We start from the raw sequence: 21,974 nt of genomic DNA on the forward strand, positions 1-21,974 counted from the left end.
CTCTCCTGCACATTTGTACAAACGTCTGGGCAGAACCACAGGAATTAGCCCAGACTCACACTCCCCCAATCTGCATTTCCCTCATTTAAACAACAGACTGCAGAGGTGAGGAGCTCCAGGACACTCAGCCAGCATTTAACGCCTTACCACCTTTCAGCATAAGCAACGCTGAAGAGATGCTGTCGCTGATAAGGTGGCAGGGAAGTATGGCTCCAAATAAACAGTGCTGTGCAGCGCTGCAGAGCATAAATAAAGTCTGTGGAAGCAGTGGAGCATGTGTAAACCTCTGATAGGGATACCTGGGTGCCAGGCATGTGTTGAAGGTTGTTTTTTTTTTGAGACTAGATAATTATCATGATGCTGGGTGTAATGCTAACTTATTGACTGAAGTGACCACAATTAAAATGTCATCCAGTTAATTGTGCAAAGATTATTTTACCCAGTGTTTTCAAGGCCAAAGAAAGGCCTGCTAATAATGTTATGCCCCTCATGGGCAGCCATGTGTCTGAAGATTAATTGCAGGAGTATTTAGTGCTCATAATGTGCAACATCTTTGACTAAATGTTCAAAAATTGCTTAAACTGTTGCATGGTTTGGTTTGACAATTTCTGCATGAAGGATGAATCTGGGGATTTTGTAGAAACTGAAGCGTTCCCTCAATTTTTGATTCATTTTTATCCTTCAATCAGAGCATTCTCTCCAGCACATTTGGGAGACAGTGGGGCAATTCTTGGGATGCCGATTCGATACAAATTGGGATTCTTTGATATTTCAGATTTTTAAGATTTTAAGTTAACTTCTTGAACACCAGACCAAGTGAAAAAGTTGAATGATGATGTCTACAGACTATATCTGGAGCCATATTTTCCTAAAAAAATAAACATCACATGTGAGTCAGTTTTTAGGATTTATTCAGAGGATCTGACATCTCAACTTGTTTCCAACCCAGCTTAAAAACAAAGACTTAAGTGAAGGACTTAAATTTGGAAGAAAAAAAAGATTTCTAAACCAAAAATTCACAATTTTAAATAGTGAAACAGAATATCCTGACTTTACATTGTTTTTTTTTCCTACCACTAGTCAGCAAGCGAGATGGGGGAAGAACGGAGTCCCAGAAATGTCACTAGACCCTACATGATCACCTTATGAGTCCTTTTAACATTGTACATTTTTGTTAGATCACACAGGATATCAGACTTCTTTGTTTCCAAAACATTGAACTATCCTTTTGAAGACTGCCTGTGTATCATAGACAAAATATGGTTTGAAAGGATATTAAGTATTTGAATCATTTGCCTCTAGTCTAAGCATGTGGCTAAAATCATTCAAGAAATTTTTCCTCTTCTACTCTGCTTGATTGTGAATCTTACACTTATTGAAAAAAAATCAGCCTAGAAAACAAAAATAGCTTCCACAACATTGAAACTATGCTACTTTTTGCTAAAGAGAATTCTGCTTTTGCTGGTCACAAAAGAGCTCATAATCCAAAATCCTGCCACACTGCTTGCCTAAGTTTTCTGGGCCTGGTGGATCTGGATCTGCTGTTTCTCATCTCTCTGTATTCAGAAGTGAGGTCACACAAGCACAAACACTCTCAGACTCAAAAAACTATTCTGCGGAGGTAGTAACGTGATCTGGCAGCCATGGAGAAACCAAAAGAATATCCCCCGGTTGCTGCCGCTGGAGCACAAACACACTGCCTGTGCTCTGTTACTGCAGCCGTGGCCTAATAGGTTCTGATGGATCCAGAACTTTTTGTGTTTTTAGTGTGTGCTTGTGTCTGTGTGTAACACTAGGCTGGAGTTTTGCTCTGCAGATGCAGTTTTCTCCAATTTTGGTCCCTGCCCCACTTCCCCCTCTGTTTCCATCAGCCTGCATAGCACTCCAGCTTTGGCCCACACCCCTGTGCCCCCTACACATCCAACACACTGGGAGGCAGGGGGGGCAGTCACAGGAAGATGCAGTTAAAGAACAATCCATCTCACCCCTTGTTCCTACAACTCCTGGTCTTTTTAAATGTGTCTTTACCTGCTAACATCAATATTACATTTGCACATGCAGCATTTCAAGCCTTGTCAGCATTATGTGAGTGTGTGTTTGTGCACCTGCCCTCTGTATATGTCTTCAGCCTGTCAAACTGACTACGCACACAACACCAAAGATCTGCAGGAATGTGGTATTCCTGTTCTCTATAGCCCCCTCCAATGCCCCCTCCTTCCCAGCTCCTCCTTCTCCTCTATTTCCTTTACTCCCTGGAGATATATCCCCTCAGCCCGGCAAGCCTCAAAGACATCAGACATCTTTTATCGAATGCCTCATGCCCCGAGGCAAGCATGCAGGCATGCACAAATCTTCAAATCTAAAGCAGGGCACTCGTCTTGTTTAGTCCTTCTTGTAACCTTTCTACTCGTCTTCATGATCCAAGAACAAGATCTATAATATCAATTGTCTGAAAATGTAATTCTGAAAAACTGAATCATGACGAGCACACACTGATGTTGTTTTTCCACTTTTTCACCCCCTGCAGTGACCCACGAGCACCTGAAGGACCGTGCCCTGTTCAGCCTCCCCCCTCCACCTCCAGGAGCCAACCCCTCAGAGTACTACCACCTGATGGCCAGTGCCAGCCAGAGGAGCCCTTATGGCGACCTCCTGATGCAGAGCGGAGCGGCGGCGGCGGCCGCAGCAGCAGCTGCTGCAGCTGCAGCTCATCTACCAGATTATATCAGCCCCGTGGATGGTGAGGAGAAAACATCTGCTTTCCTTTGACAGAAATAGATCTAAATGTTGTTTCAGCAGATTATGCTTATCTGGATCCTTGAGTTTGAGCTCCAGTCATTGTTCTGCAGAGAGATTCACATTCCTAGACCTGGAGCTGGGCCTATTTCGACGTTTTATAACTTAACCCAGTTTAAAATTAGAACCTGTAATAAAGGTTTTGTGGAGTAATATTTTGTCCAAATGTCACAAAAATCAGACTTCCATCCAGGAAAACAAAGGCTCACGCATGTCTTTCATCCTTTCTACAAGATGAGCGGCCAGACTTAATAGCCATGCTGCCCTTTGTTCTCAGCACCAGGCATGTTGATACCATCCTTTTCTTCTTCCTCTGGAGGTTTTTTCATGGCAGAATTCCCCACATCAAAGCCTGTGGAGCCTTTTAGACTTACACGTAGCATTGGGGCCATGGTTAGCTCCGGGTTTAGGGTGCATAAACACGAAAAAGCCCTGAGGAAAAGAGATCGTAAAAACACATGTTACTCTGGAGTCTCTCATTCTGGTGGTGTTTCAGGTGTACTGTTATTATGGGATACATCCTACAAAATAAAAGCCCAGGTTGCCATAAATGGGCAACATAGAAGAGATTTTAGCCTGTGAGGTTAGAGGAGCGTTACCCTGAGAACTTTGTGTGTCAGGCTGCACGGATTAACTCAGTGGGCTGCATGTGCAGTCTGTTTAATGACTAGGATGAGGCATCTAAACACACACACACACTGACACTGACACACACACAATTTAACAGCCAGGCAAATAGGCAGCAAATGCTCACAAACTCGTACACGTGTTTGCACACAAACTCACAGAGACCAGCCTGTTCCTCATGCCAGTTAAAACCCGCCACCCTCTATCAAGATGACGGTCAGGCACCAGAACAGACGTTTGATTTCAGCATCCAAGAAACCTTCAGCCCTCATGAATGGGGAACAGAAAGCGCACAGAGTGGAAAAGTGTCCGTGAAAGTCAGCCTTTTCGATGGCTGATAATCAAATACGCTCCTTGGCAGTGACGCCCGCTCCGCTCCTGGAGCCCACACTCTGTCTTTCATCCTGTCCAACCACCCACCCAGAAAAAAAACACTGCCCGACTACTCTCACTGCTGCAGTGTCACGCTCTCCAGGCTCGCAGGATGACACTTAGAGCAGCTTCTTTACACACGTGTAGAAGAAAAACAGAGTCAGATGTAGGATTGCTTGATAGTGAAACCCTTTGGTTCCCAACCTTTTCTAACTGGCCCACCTACGACCCCATAAATATAGAGGCCATGAATTCTCAGAGCACTTTTTGAAATTTATTTAATTGCACATTGAACATAAGGGATGAACTTAATACTTTAATGTGGTCCTGTTGCAAAGTGATCGGACCAAAAGCAAGAAAAGTTCCTATCGCTCATTTGCTTGTCACATGTCTGAAACTTGAAGGAAAACAAAACAAAACAAAATAAAGAAAAGAAAATAATGTTTGAACATTTTTTTAAGTATCTCTATCTGAGATTTAACATTATTCTTTTTCTAAATTTTATTTCTTTAAAATTACACCCCCACAAAAATCACATCATTTTGGAAATGATTTGGAGGCCCACTTATAATAACTCTGCGGCCCACCAGGGTGGCGTGACCCACAGTTTGGGAATCACTAATCTAAATCAAGCATGAAAGCAATTTATAAATACTGTATCTTTCATTTTGTTTATTAAAATACACATTTTAAAGAAGTATTACTGATTATTTGGATATGAAGCATTTGAAGATGCTGACAAAAAATGACAACAACATTAAAATCAAGGGATGGAAGAAAAAATAGAAAATGGATGTATTAGGATTTTTTTCTCTGACAAAAATTGGGATTCTTTGTCAAAAAATCTTTTTTTTTATTCATATTCTTAATTTCAGTCTTTGTTTATAAACTGGATTGGAAAAAGATACCACTTTTCTCCAGCAGGGGGTGAAATGTTTCTCTCCGACTCACGTAATTTGCATTTTATGGGAAAACATGACTCCTGATGTAGACATCATCATCATCATCAGTTAACTTTTTAACATTGTCTGGTGTTAAAAAGCAAATAAAAAATCATAAAAAATGTAAGAATGTTGTTGTAAGAATTGCAATTTAAATCGAATCGACACCCCAAAAATTGTATCGTGAGAATAGTATATCCTGCCCGAATTAATAGATAGGGCACTTTTTTTGGGGGGGGGCAGAGTTTAAAGAGTTAATCATTAAAATTGTCCCAATCATCAAGTCAAATAAAGAAGTTAAAGGTGGGGAGGGGTGATGAAGGGTTTAGGAGCCTTGCAAAAACTGCAGACCACCTCTTTCTCTCCCCCCTTTTTTCCTCCTCTACCTCCAACCACCTCAGTGACCGCCGTGTGCTGCCGTGCCCACACTTGTTAGCAGACGCTGTTTGCTCAAATAGCCACAACCCCCTCCCCACCTCCCCCTGCCCCCTCTGCCTTCTCCTTCACAACCTCCACACTTACTGCCACCATCCCAGCAGCTTTTATTCACAGTTCTACAAATCCTGGTAGTGATGTGGTCAGGTTTTTGGGCCACTCTGCCAGTCTGGAGGCCCTTCCATTGCGGCCTCCAGACACAGGGCCTGTATTGACCGAGGCAGCCAGCTAATGGTCATCGCGGGCAGCCTCGACCTGAATCAAAAGCCTCATTTACTGCCAGAGGAGGAGTGGCAGAGATGGCAAATATGCGCTTCATCCCATGCAGTTAGTTTTGGAGAGCAGTGCAGATAAACCGTATTAAAAATCAATTTATGCACTAATATTCAGGAGACCCACCGCAAAAACTGGAAGCCCTCAGTGAACCCTTACTAAAGCTTCTCACACCAGCCGCCTCCTGCTCCTTCCTCTGTTTTCTCTCCACATAAGTGAAATGCAAGGTTTACTATTGAGGCATGAAACACTGAGTGCTGCTGTGCAAAAGTGTGCTGGTGGAAAAGATGTTAGCTCAAGTGTTGGTAAAGGTTTCTTGGCTGCGGCTGCAAGTCTCACTGTTTTGTTTTTACACTTTATGACGGACGGTTGATTAAATCTCAAGGCTGGCGCTTGAACTCAGGCACTTGTTTCCTTGATATGAGGAACAAAGGGGAAATTTTGCATCAATGTAGTTTGAAATAATCACTCTTGGTGTTGCTAGTCAAACATAGTCTTAGAGTTTCCTCAGGGTCAGTTCACCTCAAAATAAAAGGAGTCAATGAATGAATGACTTTAGACCCAATGCAAGAAGTAGACACCAATAAGCAGAAGAAACACTTTAAGTTCTATGAAAAGTACTTCCTGGAAATCATGTATTTAAAGTAGGGCTGTCACTTTAACCCGTTAATTAATTACGCGTTATATAAAATTAACGCAATCAACTCATTGGCTGCCGGCCATTTTCAGAGTATCTTCAACGATCTTTCAAGATCCAAATAATATTTTTTTCTATGACTATGTAAACACCAAAACTACCTTAGAAGAGTGGACTCTCTTCTTTTATGTCCCTCTTCCCGTTTTAGATAAAAAAAAAAGACAAAACATACTTTTTTTGATCACACTTATCTTGGATGCGCCATCTTTTGATCCTCTCCATAATCTCCATCGTCTTTTTCTCGCGATCTCGCCGTTCTTTCTCTCTGAACTACCAAGACACATCTTCAGTTTGAGCGTGAGCTGCCTGAACTTTTCTGACATCTTCTCCTCATATCCATGCTGAGCTCTCATCCAAAGAGCACATTGCTCTCACCCACATTTGTTAACAAGCATGATTTTGATTAACACCAGCTCCACCAGACCCCGCCTCCCCCTGCTGAAAAACACAATTTACTTCTATAGACGCGATTAATGGTTGTAATCAAATTGGTGTCTATAAATGTCAATGGAGGCAAACATGGACACCATAATATTTGCCAGTTGAAAAAAATGTGGTTTTACAAATCTTCTCTTCTTCATGTATTCATTTGACTGGTCATACATTACAATTCTGTAATGTCCCCGATTAATCAGATTAATTACAAATCCTGTAATTAATTAGATTTTTTTTTTTTAATCACCTCACAGCACTAGTTTAAAAAGCAAACTTAAGTAAAATATGTTGCTTCAGTCAGCTGGTCTCTTAATCGTGGAAGACATCAGACAAAAAAAACACTAATTCTAAGAAAAGGGAAGACATTCTGTTCCTGTGAATAAGGTCACATTTCATTTTATATCTCACACTGGGAGGCATTCAGATGTCTGTTTGTTTGTGAGGGAGCAGGTATGGAAGGGCTGGGTGGGCAGAGAAATATCAGAGCAGAGTCCGTTGGAAAACGCTGAAGCTCCCACGACAAAAGCAGCAGCCAAAGTAAATGTCTGCCATCCCAGGAAAAAGATTTTAGTGTTGAAGGAGTGGAGGGGGTGAGGCTGATAGATTTGTGTACTGATGTGGTGGTGGGGAGCGTGGGGTTCAGAGCAGACTGGTCCCCTCAGACTTCATACACAAACACTTAACTATATGTTTTTTCATGAGCACATGGGTGGAAGTGTGCGCATAAACACACTGGCAAACACAACGGTGGCTTTGGGCCTGACACTGGGGGCTCATAGAGGACTCAGCGTAAGTCCACTCACTAATAAAATTCTCAGTGTTAGCATTAGTGAGATTTAGCATGGAAAATAAACATTTTCACACTCTGGCTGGCTTGGGTGGGGGGTTACACTGGCTGAAAGTGTGGAGGCCTGGAGCCACTGGCACTAACGCAAGCTGCAGTGTGGAGGGTGGGTTACAGAGGGTGCAGATCTTGTTTATCATGGTGGCAAGGTCACAGTGAGCCAGCCAGAGATTGTCCATTGAGGTAAAGTTTTTTAATATAGTGTGTTTTATTTTCCCTTGAGTATTTAAGGATTGGGATTTCAGAATAAGAAACTGGAACCTAGAGTCACAAGACAACATCGTTTTGACAAAAATTATGAAGGCATTCATTTTGAAACTAGACATGAGAATAAGAGACCACTAAAATCATGGGGTTGGAGAAAAAAAACGAAAATCGATGTATTTGGATTTTTTTTCAACCATATCAAAATCAGGATTCTTTGTCAAAAATTCTTTTTTTTTTTTTTTTTTCAAATTTAAATTCTTTATTTCAGTCTTTGTTCATAAACTGGATTGGAAGAACGTTACCACTTTTCTCCAGCAGAGGGTGAAATGTTTCTCTCCGACTCACGTGACGTGCATTTTATGGGAAAATATGGCCCCTTATTAGGGATATACGATATATCAGCATCAATATCAATATCAGTATGTTGACCATTTTTTTAACATATCGACATCAACCAATGTGTAAAAGTGGACAGATATTTACTCATTAGCTGCCAGCCATTTTTAGAGCATCTTAAACGATCTTTCAAGGCCCAAATAATATTGTTTTCTATGACTATGTAAACACCAAAACTACCTAAGAAGAGTGGACAAGGAATATGAGTTTGAAAATAAAGGGAGATATTGAAAAATTCAATTTGCATGGTTTTCAAATTTCTTTTTTTTAACAAATATTGATATCGGTAAATATTGGTTATCAATAGCAATATTAATATTGGATATCAGTATTGGCCAAAATTTCCGGTGCATCTCTACTCCTGATAAAGTCTGTAAAAATTATTGTCACTTAACTTTTTCACATGGTCTGGTGTTAAAAAAGCAAATTTAAAATCGCAAAAATCATAAATAATGAAGGGTCATATGTCAAATTGAATCGGCACCTCAAAAGTCGTAACAGAACCAAATCCCAAGAATAGACCTACTAAATTTCCCGAGAAGCAGATTCAAAAACTTCCTTCCTTGCAACTTTTTTTTAATCTTCCTCTAAAAGTGTGGTTGTTTCGTAAAAAAAAAAAAAGATGATAAGAACTTTTTATTTTTCTCAATGCAAAGCCACAACCCAAGCTTAGAACCGCTACCGTGGCAGAAAAGTCAACATATAGTTTTCTGCAGAGCCTGATAATGACCCTCCATGTGCCCCAGGTCAGGATGACACAGAGAGCTATAGCTGCGTCTGGGGGATAAGCACAACCCTCCAATTACTGTGTTTTCATTTTCCACAAAGATTAAAACAGCACAGGCAACCCATTACTTTTGATATGTTTTTTTTGTCTGTACAGTATTGACGGGCACTGAAGCCCCTGTAATTATGACTCTCTATATAAATCCAGATCCCACAATTACGCCGTGCCTTCGATGCAGACACACAATCACATACATGTGTACACATTTGCACACATGCCGTATTACCACATTTGCTGCACCGCCACAGTCTGCGCAACATCTGTTTTCTCACTCCCTGCCGGAACTTGCTCACCCTTTCAATTAACCGCCGTCCATAAAACACGCCTTTACCGAGTGGTGAGAGGTGTGTAAGCACGTTGTGTGAAATTTGTTCCAGGTAAAATTAGGTTAGACCAGTGACATCTATTAAAACCCAGAGTTTAACTAAATTTGCTCAGCTTCTAAAGGTCTAGTACCATGAACCTCTAGGCCTCTTTCCTCAAGGTGTAATGAATTGCTCTGAGCAGAGCTTGATGTATAGATTGTGCGGTGGTTTGAAGTCAAAGAGGGCGTTTTTTTGGGCACAGCGCCCAGAAGGAGGCAGGCGCCAGCCTACCAGGCCACCAGGCTGTGAGGCCTGTTTCCTGTTTTATAAAGGGGAATATTAATTCACTTATCTCCCATTAAATCTGTTGGCAAGGCAGAAAGCTCACCTCATAGCAAAAACAACAAATCCCGGCAGCTCTTTTGGAGCAAAGCACAGTTTATCAGAATAAACTCTTTACCCCTTATGATCTACTTCATGTTCTCAAGTGAATCCAGTTTCTCTTTTACTTTGCCTGTATTGTTCTGTGAAACAAACCAGAGATTAAATATTTATGTATTGTCTCTAAAGAGGCACATTCCAGTGGGCTGTGTTGTTTTTTGCAAGCTTTTCACTCGTGTTCCTGTCATCTCCACCACTTTTGTTTCAAAGCGTCTAACCGCCGTTGTCTGCTGTCTGAAAATCTTTGGAGCCTTTTAAGTGAGTGCATATGCCTCTGCTTTTACGAGTCGCCACCTCCAAACGTAATAGTTTTGGAAGTAAGACCCCGGTTTATGGCTCTAGGTCTGGCCTGGTGATTATGGCGGTGCCTGGATTCATTTGTCTCAAGGGGCCATGAGCTCCACCAGCCAAGAGTTGGTGATTGGCCGAGTATTGACAGCAGCGGAGGTGACATGCAGAAAATGTGTGTGCATGTGTTTAAAGGCACTGTGCATGTGCTTAGGTGACTTGTGATGGGCTTATTATGAGTTTCCTGCCTCTCGCGCCTCTGTTGATGTCTGTTCTATGACCTAATTACATAGTATGTGCAAAGACACACATGCCAGCTCTGCTCTGTGTCCCCACACACTGAGAGGCAGCACCTGTTGGTCGCAAGAAAGTGATTTGTCTCTGTCTCTGTGGTAGTGGGAGGAAGGATCGTAAAAATAGTGGACATAGCCGCTGTGAAGACACCACTTTGTTTTGTACACCGCCTCTTTAAAGCCCGGAGCTTGGGATTTCAACCACACTTGGTTTATTAGAGCCACAAGTGACCACAGTTGTCACATTTGTTTACTTGACTACTGCGTCCTTTGGTAGAAATTGGATTCTGATATAGGCCTGAACAATAAATTGATAGAAACTGATATCACATAATGATGTAATGTGATTTTCAAATTGCAAAGGCTGCATCCAATAAAAACAAAAAACAGTTTCTTGGACAGAGATCTGCAATAGAATGACTGTGGCTGGCAGAGCCATACCCTACAGAGGAGGATAAAGGCATCTGGATTAAAAAAAAAAAGAAATAAAAAAGATAGTTCCATTTTTTTTTACTTGCTAATTTTCTGAAGAAAAAAGTGGGAAGTCTGAGATTAAAGTCAGAATTCTGTGGAAGAGGTTTAGGGCCACTGACTAAAAAAAATCATCCATTTTTTTATTTTTTATTTATTTATATATTTATTTTAGATAAAAAGTAAGAATTCTAAGAATTATGCCAGAATTCTGAGATTTAAGTCAGAACTCTAATTTTTTAAATATATTTTTATTCATTTTATTCTTTTTCCAGTAGCCCTCATCTTCTTTCTTGATACCCCTTGTTCACTTTGATTTATAAAGTTTGTTACTCTTACTGACAACTGGTGGTCAGCAAAATTTCACAATGTTCCTTTTTCTTTCTCAATCAAAAATTGCAGGAAAGAAATGTTTATATGTTGATAGTATCCTTCGTCATGTTGGTCATGCTATGGAATGACTTGGTTTTATATATGTATAAAAACAAAAAATAATAAAATAAAAACCAATCTCACAATTTTCTGATGCTCGTTGTTATGATGTCTTTGTTTTAAGACTTAAGATCTGCATTATGAGTTATGTAAGTTGTTACTATCATGTGCATTGTGTAATGTTCTGTGTTGTGGAACCAGGGAAGATTAGCTTATCCCCTTGGTGTAGGGATGGGTACCGAATTAGGTATTTTAATAGGTACCATCCGAATTCATCCGAATCAAAAGGTACCATGTTAAGGTACCTAAACCAATCCTTGTGACTGTGAGGGAGTGGAAGAGTAGGCAATTTTCCATGCTGGACATGAACGCAGCATTGCAAGGTTATGTACTGAAGAATAAATATGTTCAATTGAAAAAAATAAATACTTTATTATTAAACTAATTGATATTTTTCACCACATAAATACAAAAAAGCACCAAAAATTGGTGCCATTGAGTACCGGTATGGATTGCCAGGTACCAGACATTGATACCGTATCATTTCAAAAATGAAAGGTACCCATCCCTACCTTGGTGGCAGCTAATGGGGTTTCTTTTAAACAATAAACATGTTAAATACTGCTTTGAAGTTTTCACACGACACATAATGGGAATTAACTTGCTCCTAGTGGCCACTCTAGGAATTAGAGTTTTAAGTTTATCTACTTTGGTATTTTCAAGCTCATAAAAGTAACCACCTCAATGGCAGCCCCATGCTGTAGTCATCTAAAATGAGTAAATACACAGAAATGTTGGACAATAAGTGCATTGGAGAAAACAAAGATTGCCGCTCCTTCAAGTTCATGGGAAAGTAGTCTCCCCGACCATTTACGAGTGTTCTCCTACTTCTTGAATAAGAAAAACGTGCGGCAATCAAGTCTAGCAGGAGGCCGTGAACCCTACCTTTAAGAGGCAGCCTTGTTCTTTTTCTTTTCTAATGGTATTCTGAGATCAATTTGTTTAAATTGCCTCCATTTAACTTGCCCAAGAACAGCGGTCTGAAAGAGATTACTATCGGGGTAATTACTGAGAATGATTGGAGGCGATTCATTATGCATAAGAGGATGTGAATGTTAAATAGGGGAGCCGTGTGTGTGTGTGTGTGTGTCAGGGAGAGATGCAGGAGATATAGTGTAGCTTAGCATGGCCATGACCTCTGCTATAGTCACATTGTCCAGGAAAACAAACAGAAAATATGATAAAAGCTTGAGGGATTAACATATGTTGTTTGGTTAATTTCAGCATCTGAAAAGTTGTAACTCTGCGTTTTTAAATTCAGATATTAGCATAAGGATGCTCCAGTTTTGGATGTAGCTGCACCAAAATGGCTGACACCTATACTTATGACTCTGTTTTGTGTCTCTTTGTCCAGTTTCACGGTTTTCCAGCCCACGTTTGACGCCCCGGCTGAGCAGGAAGAGAGCGCTGTCCATCTCCCCGCTGTCAGATGCCAGCATAGACCTGCAGACCATGATCCGTACCTCACCAAACTCCCTGGTGGCGTACATCAACAACTCTCGCTCCAGCTCAGCTGCTAGCAGCTCCTATGGGCACCTTTCAGTCGGAGGAATCAGGTATTTCAACAGCCAGGGTCAAGTGGACAAGTGGCAGCATTTTACCCTTTGGTTTCATCTTCAAGCATTGAATGTTGCTGCTTGTTTAGGAAATCATGTCCCCTAAAAGCATGCTAGAAAAAAAGGCAGGTTGGATAAAATTATAGAGTCTTATTTGAAAAAAAGAAAGTTTGATTAATGTATGTTAAAATTCATACTAATATAATTCAAATGTAGGCCTTGTCTCTAAAAATAATGAAACTAAATGATGTTTTCCATGTTGTAATGGCCGCCGTTTCCCTCTCATCAGCCCCTCTTTTAGCTTCCCTCATCCCATCAACCCTGTGGCCTACCAGCAGCTGTTGTCCCAACAGAGGAGCCTCAACGCCTTCGGCCACACACCTCCTCTGATTCAACCATCAGCGTCTTCTTTCTCAGCTCGCCAACACCCTCTCACTGCCTCCGCGATGTCAGCATCTCACAACAGCTCCAACTCTGAGGCTAACCAGGTAAGAATGGGAGGTTTCTCAACCTTAAAGATGCTATGAGGAGGATGTGTTTTAATTATACTCCCTCGCCACCTTGTGGTCCGGAGTCTTGGCACACTGCGATAAATTACTTTTAGTGAGGCGTGTTTGTTTTGGAATTAAATGGGGATCGAATCAAAACAAGTTTTCTTTGTTCAAGACAACTTTTTACTGGATACAAAGCGCTGGGGTAAGGGACTTATCAGTACAGTAACACAAAGCTACCATTTAAAACTTGACATCAAGCAAACGTTTGTTGTAGCTGGCTATATGTTAGCAACATCATCAGCCTGGTGCTCCGACGTATCTGGAGGCTAACTTGACAACAAGTAAACACTGTCAATTTTTATGTGGTTTATTAGCCGTTTATATTTAGCGCAGCTGACAGCCGGGTGCTTTAAAACATGTCCGTAATGTGTAACATTAGTAAATCCTGGTTAGCTATGTCCTGCCAGTCATCTACCAATCAGAGCTAACGTAACCTCACTCTTCATTTTATTGATAGACTCTCAAGTTTGAACAGACCACTGCAGAATAACTGCTGACTGTGGGTTGGAATCAACATTATCACAAACAGTTTAGCCCCTGTGTTATCGAGTGATACAGCTCGAGCTAAAGGCTAATTAGCCTCTCCCATTTAGCTTTCTTCTGCTCTTCTGTCCTTTTTCTGTCTGGCAGTTAGGCTCCAGTGTCCACCATTACTACAAAATTAATCACAGAAATTGTTTCAAGAAGAGAAAAACACAGATCTCTTCTCTTTGTCAGCCAGCGTGGTGTTGTCATAGAGACCTAGACGTGCCGTAGATCAATCCAGTCCTGGACGACCCAAACTGGAAGCTAAGAAGTAGCAATTTGAAATAACCTGTAACCAGCAATATTGGCGCTGATAATCTCATTTTAAAGCGTGGATTACGATTAAGCATCACTTTCAAACTCCTCACAGCCTTTTAAATGCAACCTTTGTAAATCAAGTCTTGTATCTTTGAAAATATTACAGTCAAGGCTGTTAGTGTTCATTTTTCTTTTGGCACCCTGATGGGTTTTAAAAATGATCTCCAATTGCCACTCTTGAACTTCTTTCAAGCAGAATTTATTGCAGAGAAACAGATCTGACTCCACTCAAGCTCAAATTTTCACCTTTCTCTCTTTCTGCAGTCTTTTCTTATCAGCACATTGTATTAGTAATGTAAACTCCCCTTCAGTGAATAACTCAGGACTGCTATCAGTAATGTTTCAGCACAGCGTCTGCTGACAAACTGCAGAAGTGTCTCAGTCTTTCCCTCCTGTATGGTATACACTCACATTCAAAAGAATGAGACACACCCCAATTTACTAACACAGCTGCATTTCAGCAGTGATCAGAACCACATTTCCAATTTGGGTCTCAGCCAGTCGAATGAATCATCGAGGCCCCCAGAAATGCTGAACTCTAGCGTAACGTCTGGGTGGGATTAAAGGACCCCCCTCTAATATTGGACCTCCTCCAGTGAACCCTAATATACACACACATACACAGTAACTCATGAGCTGCTTTGAATTTTCATTTCTCTTTTCTTTCCATCTCTATTAAAGCTTTTAAAGGCCTTGTGTGTCTTTTTGACGTCTTAAGAATCAGTTTGCAGATCAAAGCCCCTCCTCCACTGCGCCCTGGGTAATAACTCCTCTTCTTTCATATTTCCTTGTGGCTTTGGCGAACATAAAGCAGTCTAAACTGTTTAGTCTCGGCGGCGGGTCCCAGTCTGACTTACGGGCCGGAGTGCCTGCTGCAACAAGGACTCCTTAAATCTCTTCACAGCAGGCTATTGAGCCAAAAACAATCGTGAGGTGTCTGAGCTGTTCCCTGGGGTGACTGTTCGGAAATGGGTGGATTGAAAAATTGAATTAGATAAATTGAAAGGGTAATGGTTGCATGGATGGATGAATGAGAGTTTGGGAGCTCTAAACTGTGAATAAGCTTCCTTTATACATAGTTTTCCTATAGAAAATGTGCATTAATGAGCATGGTTCAGATTGTTTGGCTCAATTTTGGCAGTAGGAGACCATTTCAAAAACACTCCCCTAAGATTTAGCTGTAAACTTGTGCAAGTTTGCACATTCACATTCTATTGGCTACTCTACTTGTGTCCCAGATGTTTTCTTAAGAAGAAAAAAACATGCACACACATCCCTGAAACAACTACATTCAGATGAATTTAACAGTAAGAGACAGCTGGAAGTAAAAGTGCATCCTTGAAGACCCTCTCAACGCTTTAATTTTAGCTTTTGCCATCAGGGTGGAGGTTCACTTGTGCTTTCGTATCTCACTGCAAGTCTATCGTAATCAAATTTATGGGAGTTGAATGTTATTTCAGTGCTTTTCTATGATGTGGTCACACTTGTGTGGACTTGAAAAATGTTATTGTCTCCCAGACAGTAAAGGATTTTCAGTCCAGTCCAACCAAAACTGGTATAAAACCAAAAATGCTTTCCAAACTGAAAATCCACATTAAAAAAAAGTGTGGCAGTAAAATCACCACAGTAGCATTTTCAAAAACAAAATAAAACAAAAGGCACATTTAAAATTTAAGCTAGTAAAGATAGAAAGCGTGATTTAATTTTTTTTTATCAGAGCATATTTCTAGAATAAAAGAACTCAATAAATTCCCAACACCACTGTAACTGCTCTCTGTATAAAAGTTGTTGCTGGAAAACAACTCAAGGACAACTTTTGTGATTTTTTTCTGGAACTAAAATAAAGGCTCTTGTCAAGTATTGTCTTTGTTTGACTTATTATGACACTTCAAACTCATCACTGTTCCCTATTTCGTCTTTCAGAATGCCAGTGGAGACCCAGCAGTAAGCAGCACAGTCAACCCACTGACTACCAAGAGGACAAAGGTGAAGACAGAAGCAGAGGGTCCACTGCCCATCTCCCCCTCCTCTCAGGTGAGAGGAGCAGAAAAAAAGCAAAACTGAAATCCTGAACAACTTGCTCAAAAGAAAAGCTTCTTTTTTCCTGATGTAGGTTTATTTTGACCTTCAAAGAACCTGAGATCTAGTGGTGTCTTTAGCTGTTTACAGTGAAATCAGTTCTGTGTAGTTGCTAATTTGGCTCACATTGATTATAGGCAGGGAATAAAAATGCAGCGTTAATCAATGACATAGGCAAGCCGGCAAAAAACAACTCATTAGGATTAAGAAACAGATAAGATAAGGAAGATGCAAAACAGTACAGAAAGCATCTTGTATGCAGATTCAGGTAAAAGATGCTTTTCTCCTGGTCATTTATTTCCTCTGTCTTGTAGCGTGGCTCACCCCTCTGACACAGCACTGTCTCTTTTCTCCAGGACCTTGGTGGAGGCATCTTGGACCTAAGCGAGGATTTGGATAAAGATGAGTGCAAACAGGAGCCTGAGGCCATATATGAGACCAACTGCCACTGGGAGGGCTGCACCAAGGAGTATGACACCCAGGACCAACTTGTTCATGTGAGTAATGGTCTTTGAAGAGTACACTGAATGAAACATGAAGCCCTTTCAGATGGCAGGCTCAAAGCGATAGTGTGGTGCATTTATTGGGCCTTGCTGTTTGGTAGAAATGGAGTGAGATTCTCTAGTCATTTAGAATAGAAAAAACTTGATTAAGAAAGTGCAAAAAGCACCATAAGAAAACAGATGAGGACAACTTGTCCATCATTGTCCAGTCAGCCAGCCTCCACCTCCACAGGGTCCAGGACTGAGCTTCTTCTTCAGCAGTCTGTTCAGTTTCTGTCTCCTGGATCCTGTCTGCTCACAGCAAGTGAAGTTCATCCAATGTGGCGTTGGTGTCTGGTGTTAGCTCTATTAGCCATGTCTGTGAATAGCATGATGCTACTCTGCCCTCTGGTATTCCCTCTGTTGCTGGGTTAGCATGGCTAGCTTGTCCATCTTATTGGAGATAGATCTTACGTTCCCAATAACGAGGGATGGAAGGACAGGTCGATGTCATTACTTCTTAGCTCACACCTGAGAACCAGCACGTCGTCCTCACCTCCTTCTCCTCACCTTTTGGGGAAACATCAGGCCTTGCACCAGTTAGCATTGACATGCTACGGACTACTAAAAGCTGAATACACATGTAAACAATGTGGCCATGGTTACATGTAGGATCTCCAGAAAAACACGGGAGCAAAAATATTAAAAATTTCACTGAAGACAAAACCAATTTGGTGTAATAACCCACTCCAAATACAAAGTTGATGAAAAAGAGACAAAAGCAACAAAAAGTGTCAATAAATTCAGTGTTAAAAAAGCAAAGTCTGCAAAATGATGGGATTATCTCACTGTATGGTGATCTGGTATTTGCAAAAAAAAAAAATAGGTACACTTTTTATGACAGCCAATTGAAAATAAAACATTCCACTGTGAGGACACAAACTTTTCAAAGTCAAGTCACTCATGTTTCCTCCTCCTTGTATGATATTTGGTTTGCGTGACAGTAGTGAAAGTCATCATAACCTGCTGTTGTTGTGTTAAAAGCTGAAACAGTTCTAACTTAGCTCTGCTGCTCATTAAGTTGGTGCTGATTGAGTCAGCTTTCAAAGCTGTCAAGTAACGGATCCCTTCCTGTTTGGTTGACACGCGCTGCGTTAATGAGCCTGCCGGCTCTCGCCAAACTCAAGCCTGAGCCCCGCAGCTGTGCCCCCACAACCCCTCAGCCCCATGACCCCTAACCCCTAACCTCTTACTCCCAGAAACACCCCCAACCCCTGAAGCCCAGAGGGCCGACCATAAATCCATCGTCATGCCAGAAGCTCTGGAGTTATGGAACCTTATGCTCACCCTGTTTACCAAGCCAACTTCTCTTCTTGCTTTCTGATCTGTGGCTTTCTGACAGTTATCTCTGGGCAGTTTTTTGATTTTATGTCAGGTACTAAGATAGAGAGGCTGATGGGAGGTAGGGTTGTTGTGTGATGCAACAATTCAGGACCACAGCAGCCTTTATCTTAGACTCTTCTCCTGATCTTTCACCACAAATTCTGAGAGAGCATGCCTGGAAAAGTAGGGGAACTTGTGAGGTTTGATCTGTGACAAGGACAAGACCAAAGCAGTTTTTTTAAAATCATTCTATCAAATTTGAAAATTAAACAAACTCCCAAAAAAGAAACTTAACATTATCTATTTTTGCACATCTAAGTTTCCCTCAGCTGCAGCAAAATGAAATAAAACTAACACACACCTGTGAATTCAGTTTGGCTTCCACATAACCAAAGCAATCATAAATTATGGATTCACAGCTGTGTGTGTCCTGAAAATAGAAACCTACACTTGCCTCCATTCCTCCTCCTTCACCAGAAATAGATCTCGGCAGAATCATCAGCCGCTGAACTTTCTCGCTGGTGGAGAGGTGGCCACATAAGTGCAGCGTTGTGGGTCTGGATGTCCTCAGGAAATAAAGTGGTTCCACTGGGTGTGTGGATATTTGCATGTGGTGCACGAGGAGAGAGTTCTTAAGTGTGTCTGTTCGGAAACATTGTGTGTTTGTGTTCAAGTGCCAATTCTTCTCCAATGTGAGTGATTTAAGGTTGTTTAAACCAATCTGAGAGCATTAGAAAGATAACTTTAATGAGCACTGGACACAGTGTTTGGGATCTCTTTTTTGTTTTCATATGCATTTTATTTTCAAATGAGTAATTCTGGAAATACAAAGAAGTAAACAAGGGGATTACAAAGACAGACAGCAGTAAAGACTCCAGCTCAAACTTTGTGCGCCCACCCCTGACCCAGTGAGGAGGATGGGACATAAATCCTAGTCCTCTTCCTGATCACTTTTATTGAGACCAGGGGAAGTTCCTCTTCCTTCAGAGAGTCAAAAAGACACACACTCAAATGCACATGCAGAGCCTGAAAAAACAGACGCTGGGCTTTACAGCTTTGTTTCCTGTTAACAAACGCATAAAAACTGTCAGCCATAACGGAAGGCAGTGTCATTCACGTCAGTGTAAGTGTGTGAAGATGCGCATGATCACATGGAAGAGGAAGACTCTTCTGATGGGAAAAAAAAAAATTGATCTTATTGTCATTGTCGTATAAACTGACGACTGATTTTATTTCATTGTTTTTTCCACAGCACATCAACAACGATCACATCCACGGTGAGAAGAAGGAGTTTGTGTGTCGCTGGGAGGAGTGTTCCCGGGAGCAGAAGCCCTTTAAGGCTCAGTACATGCTGGTGGTCCACATGAGGCGTCACACTGGGGAGAAACCGCACAAATGCACGGTTAGAATCCAGTTTTTACTTTCAAAAAGACGTTTTTTTAAATAGAGTTTGTGCATTATCACACAGAAAAATCATAAAATGTAACAATTATTCAAAATAACATAAAAAAATATTTGATTTTACTTTTAATACGTTGCTCAACTGTGCCGTATGAATATCAGTTTGCTAATGACTCGAGGCATGTGGAAATTACTCTGGCAGCCACAAGCATCCTTTCCACTGCTTTAAGAAAATGAAAGTGCTTTGAGATCTTCTTTGTGGTAAGAGCCGGAGATATTTTACATGTTGATAAACCATGTGGGGTTTCATCGAAGCCTTTGTTAGCTCTGTGAAGATCAGACCGAGGGCCTGTTTGCTCTGCTTCAAAGCTCACTCCCAGGGCCTTGTGAATGCATTAAAATGGATGATTTGTGAAAAAGAAGTTAAGAAAGCTGATTGATGGAGTGAGTGTGTAATTAGATTCAGCAGACAAGCAGGGGGTCGTGAGTCATTAGGAGTATGTGGTACAATTTCTGCAGTGGCATTTTTCTGACTTATATGTCCACTTTCTGAACTGCTCTACTTCATGTCTCTTTCGTTTCAAAGCCAGCCCCATTCAAAGTGACTGCTCAGAAGGAATACCAAATTATAGCTTGTACAGTACAAGCGAATACAAAGGCTAAACACAGACTTCTCTTTGTCTCAACAAAGCGCACCATACACAAAGCTTCACCGCACCTCACACTTAGTTGAGCTATTTCGCATAATCGCCCTTTTTATCAAAGTGCAGCGCTGCTTTGCTTTTGTGTGGCACGCCACAGTAGGTGGGCAAGAGTCCAACGGTGGATTTCATTTCAAAAATGTAAAACTGAGGGTTTTTTTTTTTTTTTTGAATTTGTGTCGCTGGGTCATTTCTCCATCCAGCTGCAGACAAAACAACACAGCACTCAGGTCTATTTGCTCACTCTGTCTGTCTGTCTGTCTCTCCAGTTTGAGGGCTGTGCCAAAGCCTACTCACGCCTGGAGAACCTTAAGACCCACCTCCGGTCCCACACAGGGGAGAAGCCTTATGTGTGTGAACACGAAGGCTGCAACAAGGCCTTCTCCAATGCCTCAGACCGGGCCAAACACCAGAACCGCACACACTCTAATGAGGTATGGTTATGCACAAAGGTTTGTCAGCCAGTAAAATAGTGATGCCATGTATTAGTGTGCTCTGAAGTTAAAATATTTTATACTTTATTTAAACCTCAGATGATCCAGAATGCAACAGCACGTCAGGTCTTAAACCAGCCCTAAACAGCAGCTCCAATCAAATTCAAAGCTCTTCTTCTGGCTTAAAAAATACTAAAAAGAACAGCTCCTAGCTACCTGGATCCCTTATCCAGGTCTACACTCCTTCCAGCCCACTACGCTCTGCTTGTGAAAGACGCTTGGTGCTCCCAGCCCAGCGTGGCTCCAAATCTCTAGCCAGACTCTTCTCCTCTGTTGTTCCCAAATGGTGGAATGAATTACCTAACTCTATATGATCCACAGAGTCCCTTTCTACTTTTAAGAGATGTCTGAAGACTCATCTGTTCAGGGAACACTTAAGCACTTAATCTGACTCTGAGAATTTTAGTTGGCTGGATTATTCTACATTATTAAAAAAACACCTGCTTTACTGATCAGAGCCAAAAAGCTGGACTCTCCTGAGACATCTGTTTTCATGTTTGTGACATCCCAAAAAGCATGATGGGAATTTTACAGTATGTACCTGTTTGTTTTGCAGTTGATCAGAAGGTCTAATGTGCCAAGCATGTGTATACACCATCATCTTATTTTGTAACTCTCCTCTTACAGAAACCATATGTGTGTAAGATCCCAGGCTGCACCAAGCGTTACACTGACCCCAGCTCTCTCAGGAAGCACGTCAAAACAGTCCATGGACCTGAAGCCCATGTGACCAAGAAACAACGAAACGACGCACCTCCGAGACAACAGCCCCCTAAAGGCAACGGAGAGAACGATACAAATACCAAACTTGGTGCAAGAGGCCTGGATGGCAAGATTGAGGCCAACAGCACCTCAAGAGGAGTGGAGGACTGTCTACAAGTAAAATCTATCAAGACCGAGAACTCCATGGTGAGTCCTAAAAGCGACACCTAGTTTGTAAAATTTGTTGTTTATTGAGTGCATCGTGTAGGAAACGAAGGCACCACTTCCCAACACTGATTTTCTTACTAACATTTAAATCTACTAACATGACTCTGAGGCTGTCTGTTCACTGCAAGTACTCCCTGCATCCTTCCTAATCCAACTCTGGTTAATGCTCAAACATGCTTCTCTAAAGTTAACCTTCCTAATGGACAGACTTCACTGAGGTGAGCACTGAAACACAATCTCTGTCTTGTTTCCACTCAGCATGGAACATTAGCAAAGCTTTCTTTGTGTTTCATGTTGGAAAACTGCAGACTTGCATGTTGTAAAATTTCCTTTTTGCATGATGTCTGATGCTCGCACACTGAAAACATGCTCCGTTGTATATGTGATGCACACATGCATGCATGGAGTCAACAGCTTACTACCAGCATTCACTGGCTGCAGTCTCTGGACT

The 21,974-nt window shown here is 41.4% G+C and overlaps 1 protein-coding gene across 1 annotated transcript in view; it reads left to right on the top strand.

Annotated features, from left to right (window-relative positions):
• Positions 1 to 21,974, top strand: part of gli2a (GLI family zinc finger 2a) — an 84,903-nt gene that overhangs the window by 58,076 nt on the left and 4,853 nt on the right. The window contains exons 5-12 of the mRNA XM_074695005.1: positions 2,528 to 2,740; positions 12,455 to 12,656; positions 12,946 to 13,144; positions 15,977 to 16,087; positions 16,489 to 16,629; positions 19,250 to 19,399; positions 20,369 to 20,533; positions 21,221 to 21,502. Coding sequence (XP_074551106.1) covers positions 2,528 to 2,740; positions 12,455 to 12,656; positions 12,946 to 13,144; positions 15,977 to 16,087; positions 16,489 to 16,629; positions 19,250 to 19,399; positions 20,369 to 20,533; positions 21,221 to 21,502 — 1,463 coding nt within the window. The remainder of the gene's footprint in view (positions 1 to 2,527; positions 2,741 to 12,454; positions 12,657 to 12,945; positions 13,145 to 15,976; positions 16,088 to 16,488; positions 16,630 to 19,249; positions 19,400 to 20,368; positions 20,534 to 21,220; positions 21,503 to 21,974) is intronic.

Source organism: Halichoeres trimaculatus, unplaced genomic scaffold (assembly GCF_033239565.1).
Source record: "Halichoeres trimaculatus isolate MK-OKI-2021-1 unplaced genomic scaffold, fHalTri1.1 fHalTri1_scaffold_19, whole genome shotgun sequence".
NCBI lineage: Eukaryota > Metazoa > Chordata > Actinopteri > Labriformes > Labridae > Halichoeres > Halichoeres trimaculatus.